Consider the following 21,184-nt stretch of genomic DNA (forward strand, 5'->3'; position numbering starts at 1 on the left):
CGGCGCCGGCCACGTCCTTGTAGTCAGTTAGGAAGAAGGAAGGAATATTAGTAGGTGGTTTTTGCTATTTGAAGACCGTGTTTACCTCTGCGTCTCCACAAAAACCACAGGAAGGATTATCAGTTAATTGGTAGGCATCGTTGGATCTGGATTCACTCTGATAAGCGATACGACCGTGTCATTCTTTATACACAGTGATTTTACCTAGCCATGAATCGGGCGCGAAAAGTAGTACAAACTAACTACCGGCCTACGGGGCGCGCAATGCAGAACACAATATTTCGTCCGATCGCGCCATCGTTCTGCTGTCCGAAACAAGAGAAATCTTGCACTGAACTGATTTTTATTACCGGCCGCGCAAAGCAGAACACAATATTTCGTCCGATCGCGCCATCGTTCTGCTGTCCGAAACAAGAGAAATCTCGCACTGAACTGATTTTTATTACCGGCCGCGCAAAGCAGAACACAATATTTCGTCCGATCGCGCCATCGTTCTGCTGTCCGAAACAAGAGAAATCTTGCACTGAACTGATTTTTATTACCGGCCGCGCAAAGCAGAACACAATATTTCGTCCGATCGCGCCATCGTTCTGCTGTCCGAAACAAGAGAAATCTTGCACTGAACTGATTTTTATTACCGGCCGCGCAAAGCAGAACACAATATTTCGTCCGATCGCGCCATCGTTCTGCTGTCCGAAACAAGAGAAATCTCGCACTGAACTGATTTTTATTACCGGCCGCGCAAAGCAGAACACAATATTTCGTCCGATCGCGCCATCGTTCTGCTGTCCGAAACAAGAGAAATCTCGCACTGAACTGATTTTTATTACCGGCCGCGCAAAGCAGAACACAATATTGTCGGGCCGCCACCAAACCGGACCGCGCGATTAAGCACTCGCGCTGCGACGCGAGTCGCGACAATTTGAAATATTTCATTAGTAGCGCGCATCATGCACGCATGGATGTACTATCATGCGCACTAATAAGAAATGAGTTGCGACGTCTGATAACTGCGGATATTTCATTTTATTGAAAACAAATTTTCGATTTTCTACTATACACGGAATATTTCGTCCGATCGCGCCATCGTTCTGCTGTCCGAAACAAGAGAAATCTCGCACTGAACTGATTTTTATTACCGGCCGCGCAAAGCAGAACACAATATTTCGTCCGATCGCGCCATCGTTCTGCTGTCCGAAACAAGAGAAATCTCGCACTGAACTGATTTTTATTACCGGCCGCGCAAAGCAGAACACAATATTTCGTCCGATCGTGCCATCGTTCTGCTGTCCGAAACAAGAGAAATCTCGCACTCTAAATGTTTAAGTTCAAGTTTTTGGTAAAAAATAAATTTAAATAAAAAATAAATTTTTGAACTGCAAACGCCTTGGCAAACGCCATATAAATTATTCTCAAGGGTTGTAAAGGTTTAAAACTGCTGATGCTTAAATATCATTCACCTTTCCGTCATTTTTGATCTCAAAGTCATATTTTCATTAGCGAAAACTTCTCTCTGCTAATCTGTCGCTTCTCTTACATAAATAATGGATGGAACGAAAGGAAAAATATCAAGTTTTGATATATGATATTTGAAGGATTTTGTACCAAATTACTTTGGCTGCACTGGCAAAAAACAACAACGCAGTCTCGATTGAGTAGTCACATCCCGCATAATAAAAAACAACATGTTATATGGTCATAATCATTATTACAATGTAAGATATAGCTTCACAGTTTACGTTGCGGTTATCGAATACTTTTCGATCGATTCAACCATAACTGCTCGACATCATCACTAAATGTCAACATATAACATGCTGTCTCTAAAATGTTCTTTATTTCCTGCATTATATGTCAACATTTTATCATACTGTTGAGCGAAAATTTTGCACGCGAAAACAGACGATTTTTTATGGTGACATAACTTAACAACCCATTCAACATATTGTTATTTGTCAAATAACCGTACCACAAACTGTTAAAACTTTATATGAGATTGTTCATTTACAGTTGTCAACAGTAAAGGATACTGTTGTCGACCGCACGGGAAAATATCCATGTACAGTTTGTAATTATGCGGGATTCTATCCTAGATAAATGGTAAATAATAAATCAAATTTAGCCGTTTTCAGTTTTTGAGGTGATGTTTATGGTGCTTGACAGGTCTCTTTAGCTCGATTGGGTGCTGTTTTTTGACGGTACGGCGGCACATGTTTCTCTTATCAAGGCCTCTGATCTAATAATGGCTATCTGGATTCGCATAGCGTATATGTGGAAACACACATAACCCTGATTAACTAATAACCTTTATGTGGACAACCCGCTACATGTTACTTACTGCCCGCATAATTCTAAACCATAACAGAACATCATGAAGTACGGTATATGTTCCGCTTTAAACCATAATCAGAATGGTTAATAGGACCATACGCTAACTGTTGCTGGATAAAGTTTTGACCATAATGATAACCGTTTTCTGGAACTCGACCATATGAGCAACGGGTTGTTAAGAATGTTAACCGTATAAAAATTCAATTTTGCACGAACAAATTTCTCACTCGAACAAAAATACCGTATATATGTAACCGTATATTGTGAAGTTGAAAATATACCGGCAGGGAATTGGAATTATGGTTGGGGTATATAGTTAGACCATTATTTATAACAGTTGATGGTATGGTTCAAATACAAATTGATTATCTTTGTCATTTATGATTTATTATAATAATCAGGAAAACAAATTTGAACTAAACTATTTATTTTCAACATTGCATTTTACACTTCTCAATGGAAGTTATCGTGTCGAACGAACTGCTTCGTTACGTGACACGATCATTTTACAGTATACCCCCGCTGATCCGACAAATGTATGGCCGGACTATCGGGGTTTCTCTCGTTAATCCGACTGTCAAATCCATACAAATGAACCAAAACAAAATCACGGCACAAATTTGAAAACTGACAGCATAATGTGTTTAAATGGGTGTTGATACTTTTTAATCCGGAAAATTCCGAACTAGCGAGATCCGGACTAACGAGTCGTCGGACTGACGCATTGAAGTTACATGAAGTTACAGCGAGGTCCGAATAAGCGGGGAGATACTGTATTTACAGTTGGTTTGGTCTCAATTATGTTGAGGCAACTAAAAGGAAACAATCGATTTTATCGAGTTCAGAAGTTTGGTTTAGAACTGCACAGGAAATATAAGGAACTTACCTGTCACATGCAAACTATCTATTTCTGGCTCCGAGCATTTTCTGCAGCTTGTCGATCAGGCACTCCTTGAAGTGAGTCTAGTCCGCCTTTGTGTCCGGACCTCATTTCAGTCCTTAGTATGTATATCAAATAGTATGTGTGACAAACCATTTCAGAAATGGTCGGGGTTCAGCCAAAGCACACCAAGCGCCAACGAAAAATTACCAATTTTTCTGCACAAACTTTCGTTTATCAGATTTAATTGATCGCAAATCGTATTAGATCTCCCTCAACCCCATAACTGAGGATATCCTACTGCAAATGTATGCTTAAATTGATATGAAACAATTTCCGTTTTTCTTGACCGAACAAAATATCACAAGTCAGTCGAAAAGCCGCTTGGTGCGGTTTGGCTGGACCCCGACCAAATAATGATCTAACCGTCGATCGTGTTGATCTTCGTTTCGCTTTTCATAACCTCCTCGGTATGAATAGAATCCATCAAGTGGACGCCCTGGCGCTTGATTACAATGGATATGCTCATTTTGGTTCATTCTAAAAACAATTTTAAGTGTTAGACGTATGGCAGGGATACTAACTATTTTATATAAATAAGATTTGAACCTAGTACTTTCTTGACAGATCTGACCCAGCTAACAAGTGATACTTGACTGCACCATCAGACACTACAGCCGGGCTGTACAACGAGTTGTTGCCTTTGGGATTGTTCCGTATTCACGCTTCCCTATGTGCGATAATAATACCGAAAACGAGATGTTGTCAACAGGAATTTTCGGTCGGACGGTTTTATTCTCCGGCGCGAAGTGGATATCCTTTGCAAGGCTCATCCCTAAGTATGTAGATGCAATAGAATTTATTTCAATTTATTCAATACGTATATATAGAATATTTTATACTTAATAAAATAGTGCAAGTTTACTTTTACACAATAAACAGTAAAAACATATGTTTGCACTAAAACAAATAGAACCGCCATGGTCAGGCACGAACAAGTTTCCGGCTAGCGCCAATTCAGGAAACACAAACTTTTATGGTATGAATATGTTCACTTATGTTACTCGATAATGCTTCACTGTTCAACTGTTTGAAGACCGTAATTACAATAGTAACCATTATAACATTTGGTTATGTTAAAGTTTTTTGAAACTTTACACAAACCACACTAATAAATGGTAACCGTTTTTCGTATGCTCTAGTTACCCTTTGAACTGTTACAACGTGTGGTAAATTTGTATGCGGGTGTACTTCTGTTTGAAGGAAGTCATGATTCTAATGTCAAATCAAAATATAATGCTGTTGTGACGCGTATAAATATTTAAAACATCCGGGCCCGGCGCAGAACTCTTTCGTTTTGTTGCATTGGTTGCATTGCATCGCGTCCTAATCGTCGTAATGCAACGTTCTTGGGTGTAACAAGTTTTGTTAACACTTTTGTAGCGTATCGTATAATTATGCTGCATACATATAATAACGTGACACAGGATATGTTTTCGCACGCATCCTTTTAGATTCCGATCGATCCAACATCAGCGCGTAGTTATAGGTTCTAGTGCAATTGTGTTTTTCTGTCGTGTTTCCAAATGCAGTACAGATCGAGTGTTTCCAGTAGGTGTTCTCTGTTCCCACAGAAGAGTCCTACCGGTGGAGGCCGCCAACGGGCGAAACCTGCACAACCTCGGCTGGGTAAGTCTACCGAAGGCTTCAACGTTGATTCTGGCTTCGAGACATCCGAATTCGACTTCATCGATTTTGCCGAAGATGTATTCAACTGTCCGGATCCGCATCCTCCGCAGTTGATTGCCGAAGCGGCCGCCCTATTTGGATTGGTGGCTGGTACCGCTAACCGTAGGCATTCGAGTGCCGCCCACAATAGGTACAAGTTGGTTGATTTGCCCCGACGAAGCTTAAATCCTTTTCACACGGGTAGATATCAGAGGCGGAGGAATCGCAGTCGAGTGTAAGTACATAACAGTTGTTTGTTTGGTAAATAGTAAAGTGTTCACGATTAGGTGAGAAAAATCGATGTCAATTGCATGGTTTTGATATAAATTCAACAGCCTTGACACAAAATCCAGTGAGGTGGAGTTTAAATTTGCTACATGCCATGTGCGCTTTATAGACCAATGCAAACTCTAACTTAACCTCACTTATTTTGACAGTTCACAGAGCTTGTTTACAAGGTGTTAGAAGAAAAATCGATAAAAGGAAAATTAAATTTCATATTTTTAGTTTAAAATTGCTGTGATCCGAATATTTAAGTGTTATTCTTTGCATTCAGCATGAAATCAATTGCAAAGGACATTCTACATGCGAATAAAATGACGAAACAATTTTATCGGAAGCTGCACCGGAGGCTAAGTCCCGGAGAAAAAGCTCTGTGAACTGTCAGCCTACGTCATCATGCACTGGTCTATAATGTGTATATTTCTATTATACACCTTTTATTTATGACATTACATTTCTAATACCTATAGGTATTATAGATTGATCCCATACAAATTATTTTTGTTTATATGGAGCGTAAGAAAATGTCAGCCCCTCCTCCCATAAGTGCTTACGTAATTAGTGTACGGCTCCTAGAGGTTTTCACATCCAGCAATCAAATACATATCTCGGGTACTTATTCAAAAGGACGTATGTGATTTTGTAAACAAAAATTGAAACGTCAATTTGTTTAATCTGATAGCACTCCCACGCAAACCATCACCACATACAGGTAGGGGAAGCCTTCAGCCTAGTTAACTAAAACATTACTTAAACAGAATTCAAGATAATATACCAAACATTGAACAATATGTTTCATTCATAATTGTGTGCATTTGATGTGAGATATTAGTTATTAATTGAATTGTTTTTCAATTCGGTTAATCGTTGGTAACGACTAGTGGAATTCAAACAATGAATTATTAGGCAGAGTTGTAGAAAAACCTTCGCACTAGAAGTTCACCACACAACATATTTTGAAATTCAGCTTTTAGAATTAGTTATTGACAAACTACCAAATGATCGAACGTAAATTACTAAATCGTAAATCCTGGCCAGCAGATTCATCTGTTTTAACAACATATTTTTCTACTCAATTTCTATCAAAAACAAACGTTTCCTTTTGAAAATTACTACACAACACATTAAGCACATTACATTTGAACTACATATATTGAATTTGAATTGAAGGTGGATTGGATTTGGATTGTTTTTAGATTAGAGTTGGATTTAGATTGGCTTTGGATTGGTTAAAGATTGAATTTGGATTTAGATTGATTTTTTATTGAATTTGGATTGGATTTGGATTAGACTCGGATTTAATTTGGAATGGATTCAAATTGATTTTTTTTGCGAACAAATCTAATTTGAATCTGGATTGGATTTGGATTGAATTCGGATTAGATTTGGATTGAAATTGAATTTGCATTTTGAATGTATTTAGATTAGATTTGGATTGGTCTTGGGATTGAATACAATTTTAATTCGATTAGGATTATACTGAGTCGTTCGCATATTTTCCTAATTGTTGAAAAGGGGGTAATTCAATATTAATATAAAAGGAATCGATAATGATATTTCTTCAATCTTCATATGTATTCCAAGTTTATTATACACTAGCAGACCCGACAAACTTTGTTTCGCCTAAAATTGATTTATTCTCTGATTAGTTCTCGAGTTACGCAAAAATTTATATTTCATTTGCATGGGAGTCCCCCTTTTAAGAAGAGGGATGGGTTTCGATCCACCACAGAAACATATCTTCCCTCCACATGTCAGATTTAATTCCAATCGCTTGATTAGTTCTCGAGTTATGAAGAAATTGCTATTCCATTTGTATGGGAGCACCATTTTCCAAAGGGGGGAGTAGTCTCGAACCATCTCAAGAACCTTCCCCGGCCCCAAAAACCTCTGAATACAAATCTTCACGGCGATCGGTTCAGTAGTTTCCGAGTCTATAAGGTTCAGACAGACAGAAATTCATTTTTATGTAAAAGAATCTCCAGGAAAGGGAGGAGGGAAAGAATGTAGTGGATAAGATTGGAATGAGGAGCAGGGTTTGCAGAAATCGCTCTCGATAGATAACGAACAACGATAAAAGAGAAGCAACAACCTCTTCGAATCATAACAAGCCATGAAAACAAAATTATCGCACTTGTATACAAGTTGGGAAAAAACTGATTCGGATAGGCGGCCCCCACCGAGGGGGCGAAAAACGTCTCTCACGGTATGCTACCTATCGATATTAGCATTAGCATTTAGCAGTTCGCACAAATTCGTAGGTGGTACAGGCCAAGACTATTGTATGAGAGTAACATCACTTTCATCCGTTACCACAGATATTGATTTGGGACTAATCACTAACTCTTAGATGGAAGCAATGTACTCTCCAATAGTCGAGATCTGTCCTGGCCACGTCCTTGCGAATGCTGAGGAAGGGGAAGGATGGTTTGTTGGACACTTACTCAAGAAAGATGCAGAGAACTGTACGACCTCTCATAGGTGCCACGGGAGGTTTTGGGATTGTGTGGAAGGTTATAACAGTAGGAATCGTTTTGGTATAACGTGAAACACAGAAAAAACTAAGATAGAAATACAAAGTAGGAAAGGGACGAGCCTGGAATTGAACCCACGACCTCCTGCTTATAAGGCAGAAGCGGTAGCCACTGGACCACCGAGCTCGTCAATACGGTATGCTACCTATCGATATGATAAGTAAATGGTGACATTGAGCCTGCGGACACAGTAGAATAACGTCCTTTCGTATGCAAGGCTTCTTTTTCATATTTGCAGTTTTGTTCTTGGATCCATTGGGACGAGAAGCGCAAGGCGACGACAGGGAAACGGGAAGAAATCCACCATCAGTGCCACCTCGGAAGCAGAGATTGAACTTATCATTTCATTATTATTTAGTATTCAGTCAATAACTCATTCCAGAGGCGGAATTCCAGAAAGTGTTGTATGGCGGACTTCTAGCGCTATTTCCCCTCTACAACTTTGTCTAAGGGTACATTGCTCTATGTCCAATATTCACAGCGTGAAACACAAGTATCCTGTGCGGTTGATTTTTCTCTTTGCGGAAGGAAGTTTTTAATACTACCCGAAGCTATTTCAATTTCAACAGTGCTTTTCAGCGCTATTTATACCTATTGATCCCGTTACGATCTTTGCTTGGACCCTTGCCTTCGTTTTACGTTGGACCCGTTTGCGGAAGTAAAATTCCGACAAGCGGTGGTAATCCTGTAAGGACATCGTTCTGGAAAAAAAAACACGCTCAGCAATGAGTATTAACAAAACAAGAGGAAGGGGGAATCTCTGAATTCTCCATTTCCTTCTAAGAAACAATGTTTCAAGACCGTCCAGCCCAAGCGCGGAAAAAATAGAAGGAAGCTGGAGACTTCAGATATTCCTTCTAACTCTAACGTTGACATTATTTCTTCTCCTATCGAACTGAGCAATCAGTTCGATTTGATCAATGACGAATTTGAGAAAAAGAAAATCGAATCAACCTCTAGCCCAGGTGATTCGATTCATGCGAAAAAGCAAGGATTCCGCCAATTGTGGTATCTGTTGCCGAGTTTCTTGGCCTTCGGAATAAAATCTTGAGTATACTTCAGGGGATCAAGGTTTCATTTCAGATTGCTAGGAAGAGTGACTGCCGCGTTTTGCCGGGATCCTTTGACGATCGCAAACGTCTTCTTCAGTATTTAACTGAGAAGCGGCATAAATTCTTCACGTACGACGACAAAACTGAACGATTATTCAAAGTCGTCCTAAAAGGTCTCCCTAGTGATGATAAATCACTGGATGAGATTAAAATTAAAATTTTTCAATTACTTGGATTTGCGCCAGTCCAAGTAATTAAGATGAAAAAGAAATCTTACTCTGGTACTTCCCAGAGGGGGATTTCTCAAGCATTTTATTTAGTTCTTTTTAACAAAAGTGAACTAAATAATATGAAATGTTTGGAAAAGCCCTGTATTATGTACCATGTCCGTGTTACATGGGAACATTTCCGCAGGCCTGGGGGAAATTTCCAAAACCCCACCCAGTGCCGTAAGTGCCAAAAGTAGGGTCATGGAACCAAACATTGTCACATGGATGCTAAATGCATGATTTGTGGTGGAACATCTCACGCCAAGGACGCATGACCTGTGAGAGAAGATTACAATAAGTTTAAGTGCGCAAATTGTGGGGGCAATCATAAATCTAATTTCTGGGAATGCTCTTCACGCGAAAAAGTTTTAAATTCCCGTGCAAAATTGATGACGGGAAATTTCAATCGGATCCCAGATTCGACGGGTAAACAACTTCAAACAAATTTTGCCGCTCGTCAACGGGTAGCAAGCACTTCAGTAAATTCCAATTTTTCCAATGTACCTACGTATGCAAACATCGCTGCTGGTAGCCAACATTTCTCTTCTCAAAATGAGGTTTATACCCATAAAGGTTCGTTCAAGGTTCGCCAAACATGTTTGAGTATTTGTAGTGAAGTTGCACAAACCCCCATATATTTTTTGATGGTTGGTGCTCAAGTTGGAAATGAAATGAAAAACGTTTCGCTATTCTGAGAAATACCAACTTTGAGAATAATGTCTCGCAGTTGGATCCCAGTTCGAAATCCTTTTGGAAATTAACGAAAATTCTTTAAAAACCTCAAAAACCAATTCCAGCGCTTAAAGAGGGAAATAAAATTGTATTAACAAATGGCGAAAAGGCTCAAAAACTTGCCCAGCAGTTCGAGAGTGCCTATAATTTTAGTCTAGGCCTCACTAGTCCAATTGAGGATCGGGTTACACGGAGCTTCGTAGACATTCTCAATCAAGAGAATGTTTTTGACCCTTAGTTGGGAACTAATTTGGATGAAGTGAGATCTATTACTAGAAAATTTAAAAATATGAAAGCCCCGGGTGATGATGATATTTTCTACATACTTATCGAAAAACTTCCTGAGAGTCCTTTATCCTTTTTGGTTAATTTATTGAACAAATGTTTTCAATTGGCATACTTTCCAGATAAATGAAAAAATGCCAAAGTTGTTCCAATTTTGAAGCCGGACAAAAATCCAGCTGACGCTTCTAGTTATCGCCCAATCAGTTTGCTTTCTTCAATAAGCAAACTGTTTGAACCGATTATTTTAAATAGAATGATGGTTCATTTTAATGACAATTCTATTTTTGCTGATGAGCAATTTGGTTTTCGCCATGGGCATTCAACCACTCATCAGTTATTGAGAGTTACGAATTTAATTCGACTCAACAATTAACTTTTAAAAATCACATTGAAGGCCTTCAAGCCAAATGTAACAAATATATTAAGTGTCTCACTTATAAACAGAAAATCAAAACTTTGTCTTAAGAATAAACTTTTGATTTACAAACAAATTTTTAGACCAGCCATGTTGTATTCTGTGCCAATATGGACCAGTTGCTGCAATACCAGAAAGAAGGCAATGAAAATGATTCTGAAGTTCCCTCCGTGGTATAGTACAAATGAACTTCATAGAATTTATAATATTGAGACATTGCAACAAATTTCCAACAAAATAATTTCTAATTTTAGACAAAAGTCGTTGCAATCTTCTGTTGTAACGATTAGCTTCTTGTACCCTTAGTATGGGGGGCAGCAGGGACTTTGTCCAAGGGCTTGACGATCCCTCCCCAGGCCATCTGCGAGTTGTGGCGCCTGCCTAGGATATGGTGGGGTTTGACAGTGGGCCCTGTTAAACCTCTATAAAAAGCTGCATGTATCCGCAAGTAGGCTCCGCCAAAGCGACCGTGTGCCGCTCAAAGCGCACAAGCCCAAGTCCTGGTGTTAGGTGGGACGCTAAACAGCCCTGACACGACGGCCCTCCGGCGAGACAGGAGGTTTGCGCAGGCCCAATAAGCCGCCTGGAAAACCAATAATTACGAACAATATAAGAGATAATGCGACTCGATATAATCGGCAAAGACCTAGGCGACGAATAAAGGATCACGATTGGAAGCTTGGAACATGGAACTGCAAGTCGCTAGGTTTCGCAGGTTGCGACAGGATGATCTACGATGAATTACATCCCCGCAACTTCGACGTCGTGGCGCTGCAGGAGATTTGCTGGACAGGACAGAAAGTGTGGAAAAGCGGGCATCGGGCGGCTACCTTCTACCAAAGCTGTGGCACCACCAACGAGCTGGGAACCGGCTTCATAGTGCTGGGAAAGATGCGCCAACGCGTGATTGGGTGGCAGCCAATCAACGCAAGGATGTGCAAGCTGAGGATTAAAGGCCGTTTCTTCAACTATAGCATCATCAACGTGCACTGCCCACACGAAGGGAGACCCGACGACGAGAAAGAAGCGTTCTACGCACAGCTGGAGCAGACATACGATGGATGCCCACTGCGGGACGTCAAAATCGTCATCGGTGACATGAACGCGCAGGTAGGAAGGGAGGAAATGTATAGACCGGTCATCGGACCGGATAGTCTGCACACCGTATCGAATGACAACGGCCAACGATGCATAAACTTCGCAGCCTTCCGCGGAATGGTAGTCCGAAGCACCTTCTTTCCCCGCAAGAATATCCACAAGGCCACATGGAGATCACCTAACCAAGAAACGGAAAACCAAATCGACCACGTTCTAATCGACGGTAAATTCTTCTCCGACATCACGAACGTCCGCACTTACCGCAGTGCGAATATTGAATCCGACCACTACCTCGTTGCAGTTTGCCTGCGCTCAAAACTCTCGACGGTGTACAACACGCGTCGAAGTCGGACGCCGCGGCTTAATATTGGGCGGCTACAAGACGGTAGGCTAGCCCAAGTATACGCGCAGCAGCTGGAAGTGGCATTCCCAACGGAAGAGCAGCTAGGCGCAGCGTCTCTTGAAGATGGCTGGAGAGATAATCGAACCGCCATTGGTAGCACCGCAACCGCTGCACTTGGCACGGTGCCCCCGGATCGGAGAAACGACTGGTATGACGGCGAATGTGAGCAGTTAGTAGAAGAGAAGAATGCAGCATGGGCGAGATTGCTGCAACACCGCACGAGGGCGAATGAGGCACGATATAAACAGGCGCGGAACAGACAAAACTCGATTTTCCGGAGGAAAAAGCGTCAGCAGGAAGATCGAGACCGTGAAGAGACGGAGCAACTGTACCGCACTAATAACACACGAAAGTTCTATGAGAAGTTGAACCGTTCACGTAAGGGCCACGTGCCACAGCCTGATATGTGCAAGGACATAAACGGGAACCTCCTTACGAACGAGCGTGAGGTGATCCAAAGGTGGCAGCAGCACTACGAAGAGCACCTGAATGGCGATGTGGCAGACGAAGATGGCGGTATGGTGATGGACCTAGGGGAACGCGCGCAGGACATAATTCTACCGGCCCCGGATCTCCAGGAAATCCAGGAGGAGATTGGCCGGCTGAAAGCCCCTGGGGTTGACCAACTACCAGGAGAGCTATTTAAACACGGTGGTGAGGCACTGGCTAGAGCGCTGCACTGGGTCATTACCAAGATTTGGGAGGAGGAAGTTTTGCCGCAGGAGTGGATGGAAGGTGTCGTGTGTCCCATCTACAAAAAGGGCGATAAGCTGGATTGTAGCAACTACCGCGCAATCACATTGCTGAACGCCGCCTACAAGGTACTCTCCCAAATTTTATGCCGTCGACTAGCACCAATTGCAAGGGAGTTCGTGGGGCAGTACCAGGCGGGTTTTATGGGCGAACGCTCCACCACGGACCAGGTGTTCGCCATTCGCCAAGTACTGCAGAAGTGCCGCGAATACAACGTGCCCACACATCATCTATTCATCGACATCAAAGCCGCATATGATACAATCGATCGGGACCAGCTATGGCAGCTAATGCACGAAAACGGATTTCCGGATAAACTGACACGGTTGATCAAAGCGACGATGGATCGGGTGATGTGCGTAGTTCGAGTTTCAGGAGCATTCTCGAGTCCCTTCGAAACCCGCAGAGGGTTACGGCAAGGTGATGGTCTTTCGTGTCTGCTATTCAACATCGCTTTGGAAGGGGTAATACGAAGAGCAGGGATTAACACGAGTGGCACAATTTTCAATAAGTCCGTCCAGCTATTTGGCTTCGCCGACGACATAGATATTATGGCACGTAACTTTGAGAAGATGGAGGAAGCCTACATCAGACTGAAGAGGGAAGCCAAGCGGATCGGACTAGTCATCAACACGTCGAAGACGAAGTACATGATAGGAAGAGGCTCAAGAGAAGACAATGTGAGCCACCCACCGCGAGTTGGCATCGGTGGTGACGAAATCGAGGTGGTAGAAGAATTTGTGTACTTGGGCTCACTGGTGACTGCCGAAAATGATACCAGCAGAGAAATTCGGAGGCGTATAGTGGCTGGAAATCGTGCATAATTTGGACTCCGCAAGACGCTTCGATCGAATAGAGTTCGCCGCCGTACCAAACTGACCATCTACAAAACGCTCATTAGACCGGTAGTCCTCTACGGACACGAGACCTGGACGATGCTCGTGGAGGATCAACGCGCACTCGGAGTTTTCGAAAGGAAAGTGCTGCGTACCATCTATGGTGGGGTGCAGATGGCGGACGGTACATGGAGGAGGCGAATGAACCACGAGTTGCATCAGCTGTTGGGAGAACCATCCATCGTTCACACCGCGAAAATCGGACGACTGCGGTGGGCCGGGCACGTAGCCAGAATGTCGGACAATAACCCGGTGAAAATGGTTCTCGACAACGATCCGACGGGCACAAGAAGGCGAGGTGCGCAGCGGGCAAGGTGGATCGATCAGGTGGAAGATGACTTGCGGACCCTCCGTAGCTGCGTGGCTGGCGACGTGTTGCCATGGACCGAGCCGAATGGAGAAGACTCTTACATACCGCACAGGCCACTTCGGCCTTAGTCTGAATAAATAATAAATAACCCTTAGTATAAATTAGGTTAAGGTGAATCGCGTTGGAGTCCAATTAAAATTCTACATAGCGCTTTGAAGGGCACATAACTCGAAAAGTAAACGACAGACATAAACGGAAAGTAGTTTTTCACCTTTGCTCACTTGCAGCATACACGAAAAAATGGTTTCCAGATGTGCTAACCGCCTAAATATTCACATTTGTGCGAGCAAAAACGCGAGGTGAGGGATAGCACGGCCATTGTGGCTGCCATTTTTGGACGCCGCCGTAACTCACCTTAAGTTTAAGTTGAAAACATTGTAATTCATACATGGTTCAATTCAACCAGAGCAAATATCTTAACTGCCAGAGGCAATTGAAATGTATTAATAATAACTAAAAATGTAACAAAGCAAATAAGGATGATATTGTTAAGAAAACACGGAACACCTAGTCTAAGAGATGAATGCATGTATTAGATAATTAGCAAATAAAATTAGTAAAAAAACATAGAGCAATGTACCCTTAGAAAAAGTCGTAGTGGGGAAATAGCGCTAGAAGTCCGCGCATACAAAACTTGCTGAATACTAAATGATAATGAAATTATAAGTTCAATCCCTCTTCATAAGAGTCCCGTGCAGAGAAGAGCGATCACCGTCAACGAGAGAACAGTCGGCCCGTCAACACCGGTACGGAAGGCCAGAGAATTGGACACGTGGTTGGCTGGACGATCAATTTACGCTAAATACGCCAATCCGGCGGCGGTGACAGGGACGGCTTAACGATGACAGAAGAAAATACCTCTAGGTAGTTCGACCAGATGGTTGCGATCCGGAGTTGGTCGAGTGTCGTAGGGCTGTAAACCGTGAGTCAGAAATTGTAGTTTTGAGATAATGATCGATTAGCCTAGGAGAAACAGGAACCCAGAGTAGGTTGATGAGAAACGCTTTTCCAATATAATGTGTTGAAATGAAAGTTTTTGTGTTTTGATTTTGGTTGGTGCTCTTAGCCCTTAGTTTTGTGACGGATTCACTTTGGTAGATGCTTCACTTCGCTCCACCGATCCAGGTATTCGCAATTTATCATGCGCCCAAATAGGATAAGAATCCTATACAAAGGTAATCTAAAACATTGATGAATCCAAAAAATAATTTTTGGCGTCTTTTGAAATTTATTGCCCAGAATTTTTTTCTCAATTTTACATATTATTAAAAACACAGAGTGGTCGGTCAAGCCGTTTTGGAGATAATAAAAAGTCAGTGATTACAAACACCATAGGTACACAATACTTATATACACCACACGAACATGGAGACGCATGGTTGCCCACCATGTTTTTTGTATGGCCAATCAATGGCTTTATTTCTTAAAAATTCTATCTCCAGAACCGATATATCTATTTTTATATAATACTAGTCGACCCGGCAGACGTTGTCCTGCATAGTAGGCGTAAATGCCCATGCGAAATTTCCATACGAATCTTAATTTTAGTATTTCACGATTTACTCAACCTCATTTGTAATTTTCACATGAGGAAATATCATATAAACCCGTCGGAAACGACAATGAAAATATCTGCTGAAGTAATGAAGAAAATCCATCCAGCCGTTTTCGAGTTATGCGGATACGAACACAGACCATTTCATTTTTATATATAGAAAGATGTGAAGTTGAGCAATTAAATTTCATGGCTGTATATTGCAAATCGGGGGGCCTCCTTAGTCGTGCGGTAAGACGCGGGGCTGCAAAGCAAGACCATGCTGAGGATGGCGGGGTTTGATTCCCGGTGCCGGTCTAGGCAATTTTCGGATTGGAAATTATCTCGACTTCCCTGTGCATAAAAGTATCATCGTGTTGGCTTCATGATATGCGAATGCAAAAATGGTAACTTGGCTTAGAAACCTCGCAGTTGATGATGATGATGATAATGGTCCCGCCACATACCCCAACAAAGGTTTGAGCTAGACGATTTACCTTTAAGATAATTAATTGAATTTGATATAATAACAATTTAATCAGATTTGCAAAGAACAAAAACGATCTGATTACCATCACAGATATGAATTACAAAACTTTCCATTACTATACAGCAAAAAATGTTAATTAAAAAACAGTTGTTTCCATCTTCAGATTCTCATAAGCATCGGTAGTGATACAAAAATGCAAAACTTGTGATTCCTCTCGCACAGATTTCAAAAGTTCCACCAAGAATCGCGTTTCATGTTTTCACAAGACCTCGTCACGTTCATCACTCGTAAGCATAAAAAAATTTAATAATCTAAGTTGTCAACAAAATTAAAACTTGTGCTACCGCTCCGTCGATATCAAAAGTTTCGGTATCAACCGCGGGAGCAAAACTCTACCAGATAGCTAATTACTAATCCGAAGATCATTCAAACAGTTGAAAATGCGCAAGTCTGTACATAAATTTAAAAAAAAATCATTCATATCTGCTTTGCGCGCGCGAGAATCAAACTTTTGTAGACTACACAAAAAAAGGTCAAATTACAATTACGTCAATATATATAAAATCCATCATCATCATCGAGGCGAACAAAGTAGTTTGTCAGTGCCTCAATAAATAAAAAAATACAATTGTCCAAACAAACAATCCGTAGGTCAAACTTTGTCAAGATACAAAATTATTGAATTATATAAAGTCAACTAAGTAGCTGCTTAAAAGGCAGCTTTTACGTGTGAAACACAAAGTCTCTTAAACTGTGATAATGTAGTTGCACGTTTGATATGTGTAGGCATCGAATTGAAATAATTGATACCTTTTAAAAACAAAGAATTTTGTGAAGCTCCATGCAAAAAGAACGGTGTTCTCCGCGTTTCTGGTGTTATATCTATGAATGTCACTTCCTCTTTCAATTCGATCACACACATATCGAGGCAGCAATCCGTTAATTACTTTAAAAAATGAACACCATTGTCAAATACACAATTCTTTGCTTCACCGAGAGCCACTGCAAAGCATCCAACAAAGAAGTTGAGGAAGTGAATCTGCTACATCTCAAAATCAAACGCATAATCTTATTCTGCAAACGCTGCAATCTCGATATTTGTGTCTGATTTGCTAAAAACAAAATGGAAGGACAAAAGTCCAAGTGAGGAGAGATGATTGATTTGTACAACTGTATTTTACTAGCAATATTTAATTCGTTTTTCAGTCGACAGAGCATTCCATACTTCTTGGCAATTTTCTTGATGACATTGTCAATATGTTGGTCAAATTTCAATTTATTTCATTTATCATCATCACGCCAAGATATTTAATTTCCCGTACGCGGTCAAGTGTCTCGCCATCAATTTTCACCAAGATATCAATTGAACGATTTCGCGAAATAATCATATACTTTGTTTTACTAATATTCAATTTCAACTGTTTGTACTTCAACCATCTACTTAAAGAATGCAAATCTTCATTCAAGTGTTCAATCGCACCTTTTAAGTCCTTAGCTGATATGAATAACACAGTAGATGATACTGCAAATAATTTTATATCACAAAAACGTAAAACTCGTCGCATGTCGTTAATATACAAAACAAACAAAAGGGGCCCCAATACACTTCCCTGTGGCACCCCGAGGGTGTTCTCCACGGGACAAGATACAGAATCATTAAAAGCAGTCCGTTGAGTTCTGTCAGACAAATAGCTTTCAAACCAATTGTATGCAGAACCCGAAATTCCAAAGCGCTCTATAGTTTTCAACAATAAGGGCCTAGAGATTGTCTCAAAAGCGCGTTTCAGATCCAAGAACACAGCAACAATCGTATCTTTATAGCCTATTCAGATTGGGCTATTTATGACTTTGTTAAGTGAGAGGGTATCCAATTATTACGAGGTGCTCAGACTGCAGCAAGATAATATATCTTGACGTTTCCATGTTTCCCCATTTGCACGCTAATACAGGGTTGAATTCAAGGAGAGTTTTAAAATTTAATTTGCGAAATCAAGCATTTGTGTGGCGACAATCGAACATTTTTTTCTGAACAAAGTTTCTACGAAAAAAAAAATATAAAAAAATATGAAAAGGGATTTTCGAAGAATATTTGAAGCTCTCATTAAGGATAATGAGCGAAGCTACATTCATTAGTTGGGTGCGCCGTTCTTCGGGGAATCAGACTATTCCTCAATTTATTTTTAAGTTTAAAAAGTATTTTGATTCTGTACTATGATCGAACGGAGATTTGATAGAAAGATTTAGATACTTCTGGGAATTCTCACAAATAAATAAAAAAAGGACGATTGGACCAATTTTCAAGAAATATTATCGAACTAAAATGTATTTCCACCAGTATCTCCATGTATGAAGGGCAACTCAGCAATTTAATTTTTTTTTTCAAAAATTGAAACTGAACCATTACGTTCTACTCGACAATCAATGATACAGCTTCTAACAAAATCGAATCGTGTGAATGTGATATAATTTCAACTGGATTTTGGATGAATTAATGCATTACCAATCCATGTTTTATTTAAGGTTATTCTACTTTATATATACATCCCAATCAAATCGTACAGTTGTCCCACGTGAAAAATGTTGAAATCCAAAGTATATTAAGCCATTCAAGGAGCAGAATTGAAACAATTTATGAATTCATCAAATATATTCGTTTTACAACCATTCCTACGTTTTAAATTGTTAATTCTAGAGAGCATCTGTTTTTTAAACAATTCATGTTAAATAAGTGGAGAATAAATAATTATCATCATTATTTATCATCATATAAAATGCTTTCCACAAAACCATCACAATCCGAGTTATTCTTCAGCGCTCAGAAGATTTCCATCTAACATGCATTCGACCCTGCTGCGACAGAAAGAGCATGACTGTCAACTACGAAACGAAATGAAAACAGAGAGAATTTTCTCTCTGGTAAAGAGAGCGTGACGCTTGTCAGTTTTGTTTTGTTGAATTTCTCTCTGCATCCCAGTTAGAACGAAAGCTCTCTCGTAATAATTGTTTGTAATAAATTCTTCATGACTCTTTTTAGCGGGTATCTTTTGACAGCGCAAAATGTATGGAATATTACGTAAATAATGACATCATAAAGCGTATTTACCCTGAAACGCCAATTATTATGTCATTAATGGCGTAATCTGAATAGGCTATTACGCTCTATGCTTTCTTTCCATTTTGTTAATACCAAGTTCAAAGCGGTTTCACAGGAATAACCTTCCCGGTATCCCGATTGTTCCGGTATTAACAAGGTGATACTTGATGGGCTACAGCTCTTCGATGAACCTACGCCGAATGGAGTATCCTTCTCCACTGGACTCGATCCTGGGCCAATCGCTTCCAGTCGCCCTGAACATTGAGCGCCCTCAGGTCCTCTTTAACTGCAAAAAGCCATCGTGTACGCGGCCTTCCACGAAGCCTGCGGCCTCTTCCGGGTTCTCTACTAAATATTATTTTCGCTTGACGTTCTTCCGGCATACGAACATCGTGACCAGCCCACCGTAGTCTGCCGTGTTGTATAAGTTTAATAATATCCAGCCCTGGTACAATTCGTGATTCATGCGACGCCGCCAGATACCGTTCTTCTGTTTACCGCCAAGTATTGTCCGCAGCACCTTACACTCAAACACTCCGAAAGCTCTCCGATCAGCCTCCTTTAACGTCCATGTCTCATGGCCGTATAAAGCCACCGGAAGAATCAGAGTAGTATACAGCGCGAGTTTTATTTTCGTTTGCAGACTACGGGACTTAAGCTGGTTACGAAGTCCGTAATAAGCTCTATTTGCAGCTGCAATACGCCTTTTCACTTCGCGGATAACATCATTATCGCACGTCACTAATGTTCCAAGATACACAAATACTTCTACCACTTCAAATTTTTCACCATCCAGCACCATTTCGCTACCACCACTAATGAACCCACGTTGATTTCCAGCGACCATGTACTTCGTTTTGCTGGTATTGATCGTGAGTCCAATCCTCGCTGTCTCCCTTTTAAAAGGCACAAAAGCCTCTTCCATGGCTCGGCGATCAATCCCGATAATATCGATATCGTCCGCAAATCCCAGGAGCATATGCGATCTTGTGATAATGATACCGCTTCTTTAATCCATCTAAGGTAATAAATGTCGTCGATATTTCATCCGCAACCCTCGCCGGAAAACCATGTTCAAGCATAATTTGCCATAATTCATTCCGTTTCACTGAATCGTACGCCGCCTTGAAATCAATAAACAGATGATGTGTCTGCAAGTTGTACTCCCAGAATTTATCAAGGATTTGTCTCAGGGTAAACATTTGATCCGTCGTTGATCGGCCCTCAAGAAAACCTGCTTGGTATTCGCCGACGAAGGACTCGTCAAGCGGTCTCAATCTGTTGAACAGAATACGGGACATAATTTTGTACGCCGAATTAGGGAGGGTTATTCCTCGGTAATTGGCGCACTCCAGTCTGTGCCCTTTCTTAAAGAGAGGGAAAATGAGGCCGTCCAACCAGCTAGCAGACATTTCCTCGTCTTCCCATATTTTAGACATAATATGGTGCAGAACTTCATAAAGCTGCTCACTGCCATGTTTGAAAAGTTCAGCCGGCAGCTGGTCCTTTCCCGCAGCCTTATTGTTTTTCAGCTCTTTAACAGCTTTTTTAACCTCATCTAGTGTAGGTGACTCCACAGCTTGTCCATCGTCGCTAATATTTATTCTGTTCACCGATGCACCGTCACTTCCTCTATTCAAGTTATTACTATTCAAATACATAAGCAGCTGGCCTTTCACAACAATTTCTAAAATTTTCTCTACTGTGTGCAACATATTGATGGGACAAAACTCTTCAGCTTTAATCATTCCAGCAACTTTTTGAATTGGAATCACTAACGATTCCTACCAAACTTGTGGCACGTGCCTAGGGATGAAACGATACCACTGAGGTATCGATACTTTTACTTTGAAGTAGTATCGTATAAAAGTATCGATACCACTAAATATCGAATTAAAAGTATCGATACATACTCGTATCATATGAGTACCGTCGTCGGGGGTGACAATGGGTCAAATGGGAGTGAGAATGGGTCACTGTTCCAACTACTTAGAATGCTTGTAGAACAGATTGAATGTATCTGGGGACAAGAAGACTA

General features: G+C 40.9%; 1 protein-coding gene across 1 annotated transcript in view; it reads left to right on the forward strand.

The window, feature by feature from the left end:
* Nucleotides 1-4,664: 4,664 nt before the first annotated feature.
* LOC134211489 (uncharacterized) overlaps nucleotides 4,665-21,184 on the forward strand; it is a 44,732-nt gene continuing 28,212 nt past the window's right edge. Inside the window, exon 1 of the mRNA XM_062688381.1 lies at nucleotides 4,665-5,174. Coding sequence (XP_062544365.1) covers nucleotides 4,798-5,174 — 377 coding nt within the window. The 5' untranslated portion in view covers nucleotides 4,665-4,797. The remainder of the gene's footprint in view (nucleotides 5,175-21,184) is intronic.

This window comes from Armigeres subalbatus, chromosome 2, assembly GCF_024139115.2.
Source record: "Armigeres subalbatus isolate Guangzhou_Male chromosome 2, GZ_Asu_2, whole genome shotgun sequence".
Classification (NCBI taxonomy): Eukaryota; Metazoa; Arthropoda; class Insecta; order Diptera; family Culicidae; genus Armigeres; species Armigeres subalbatus.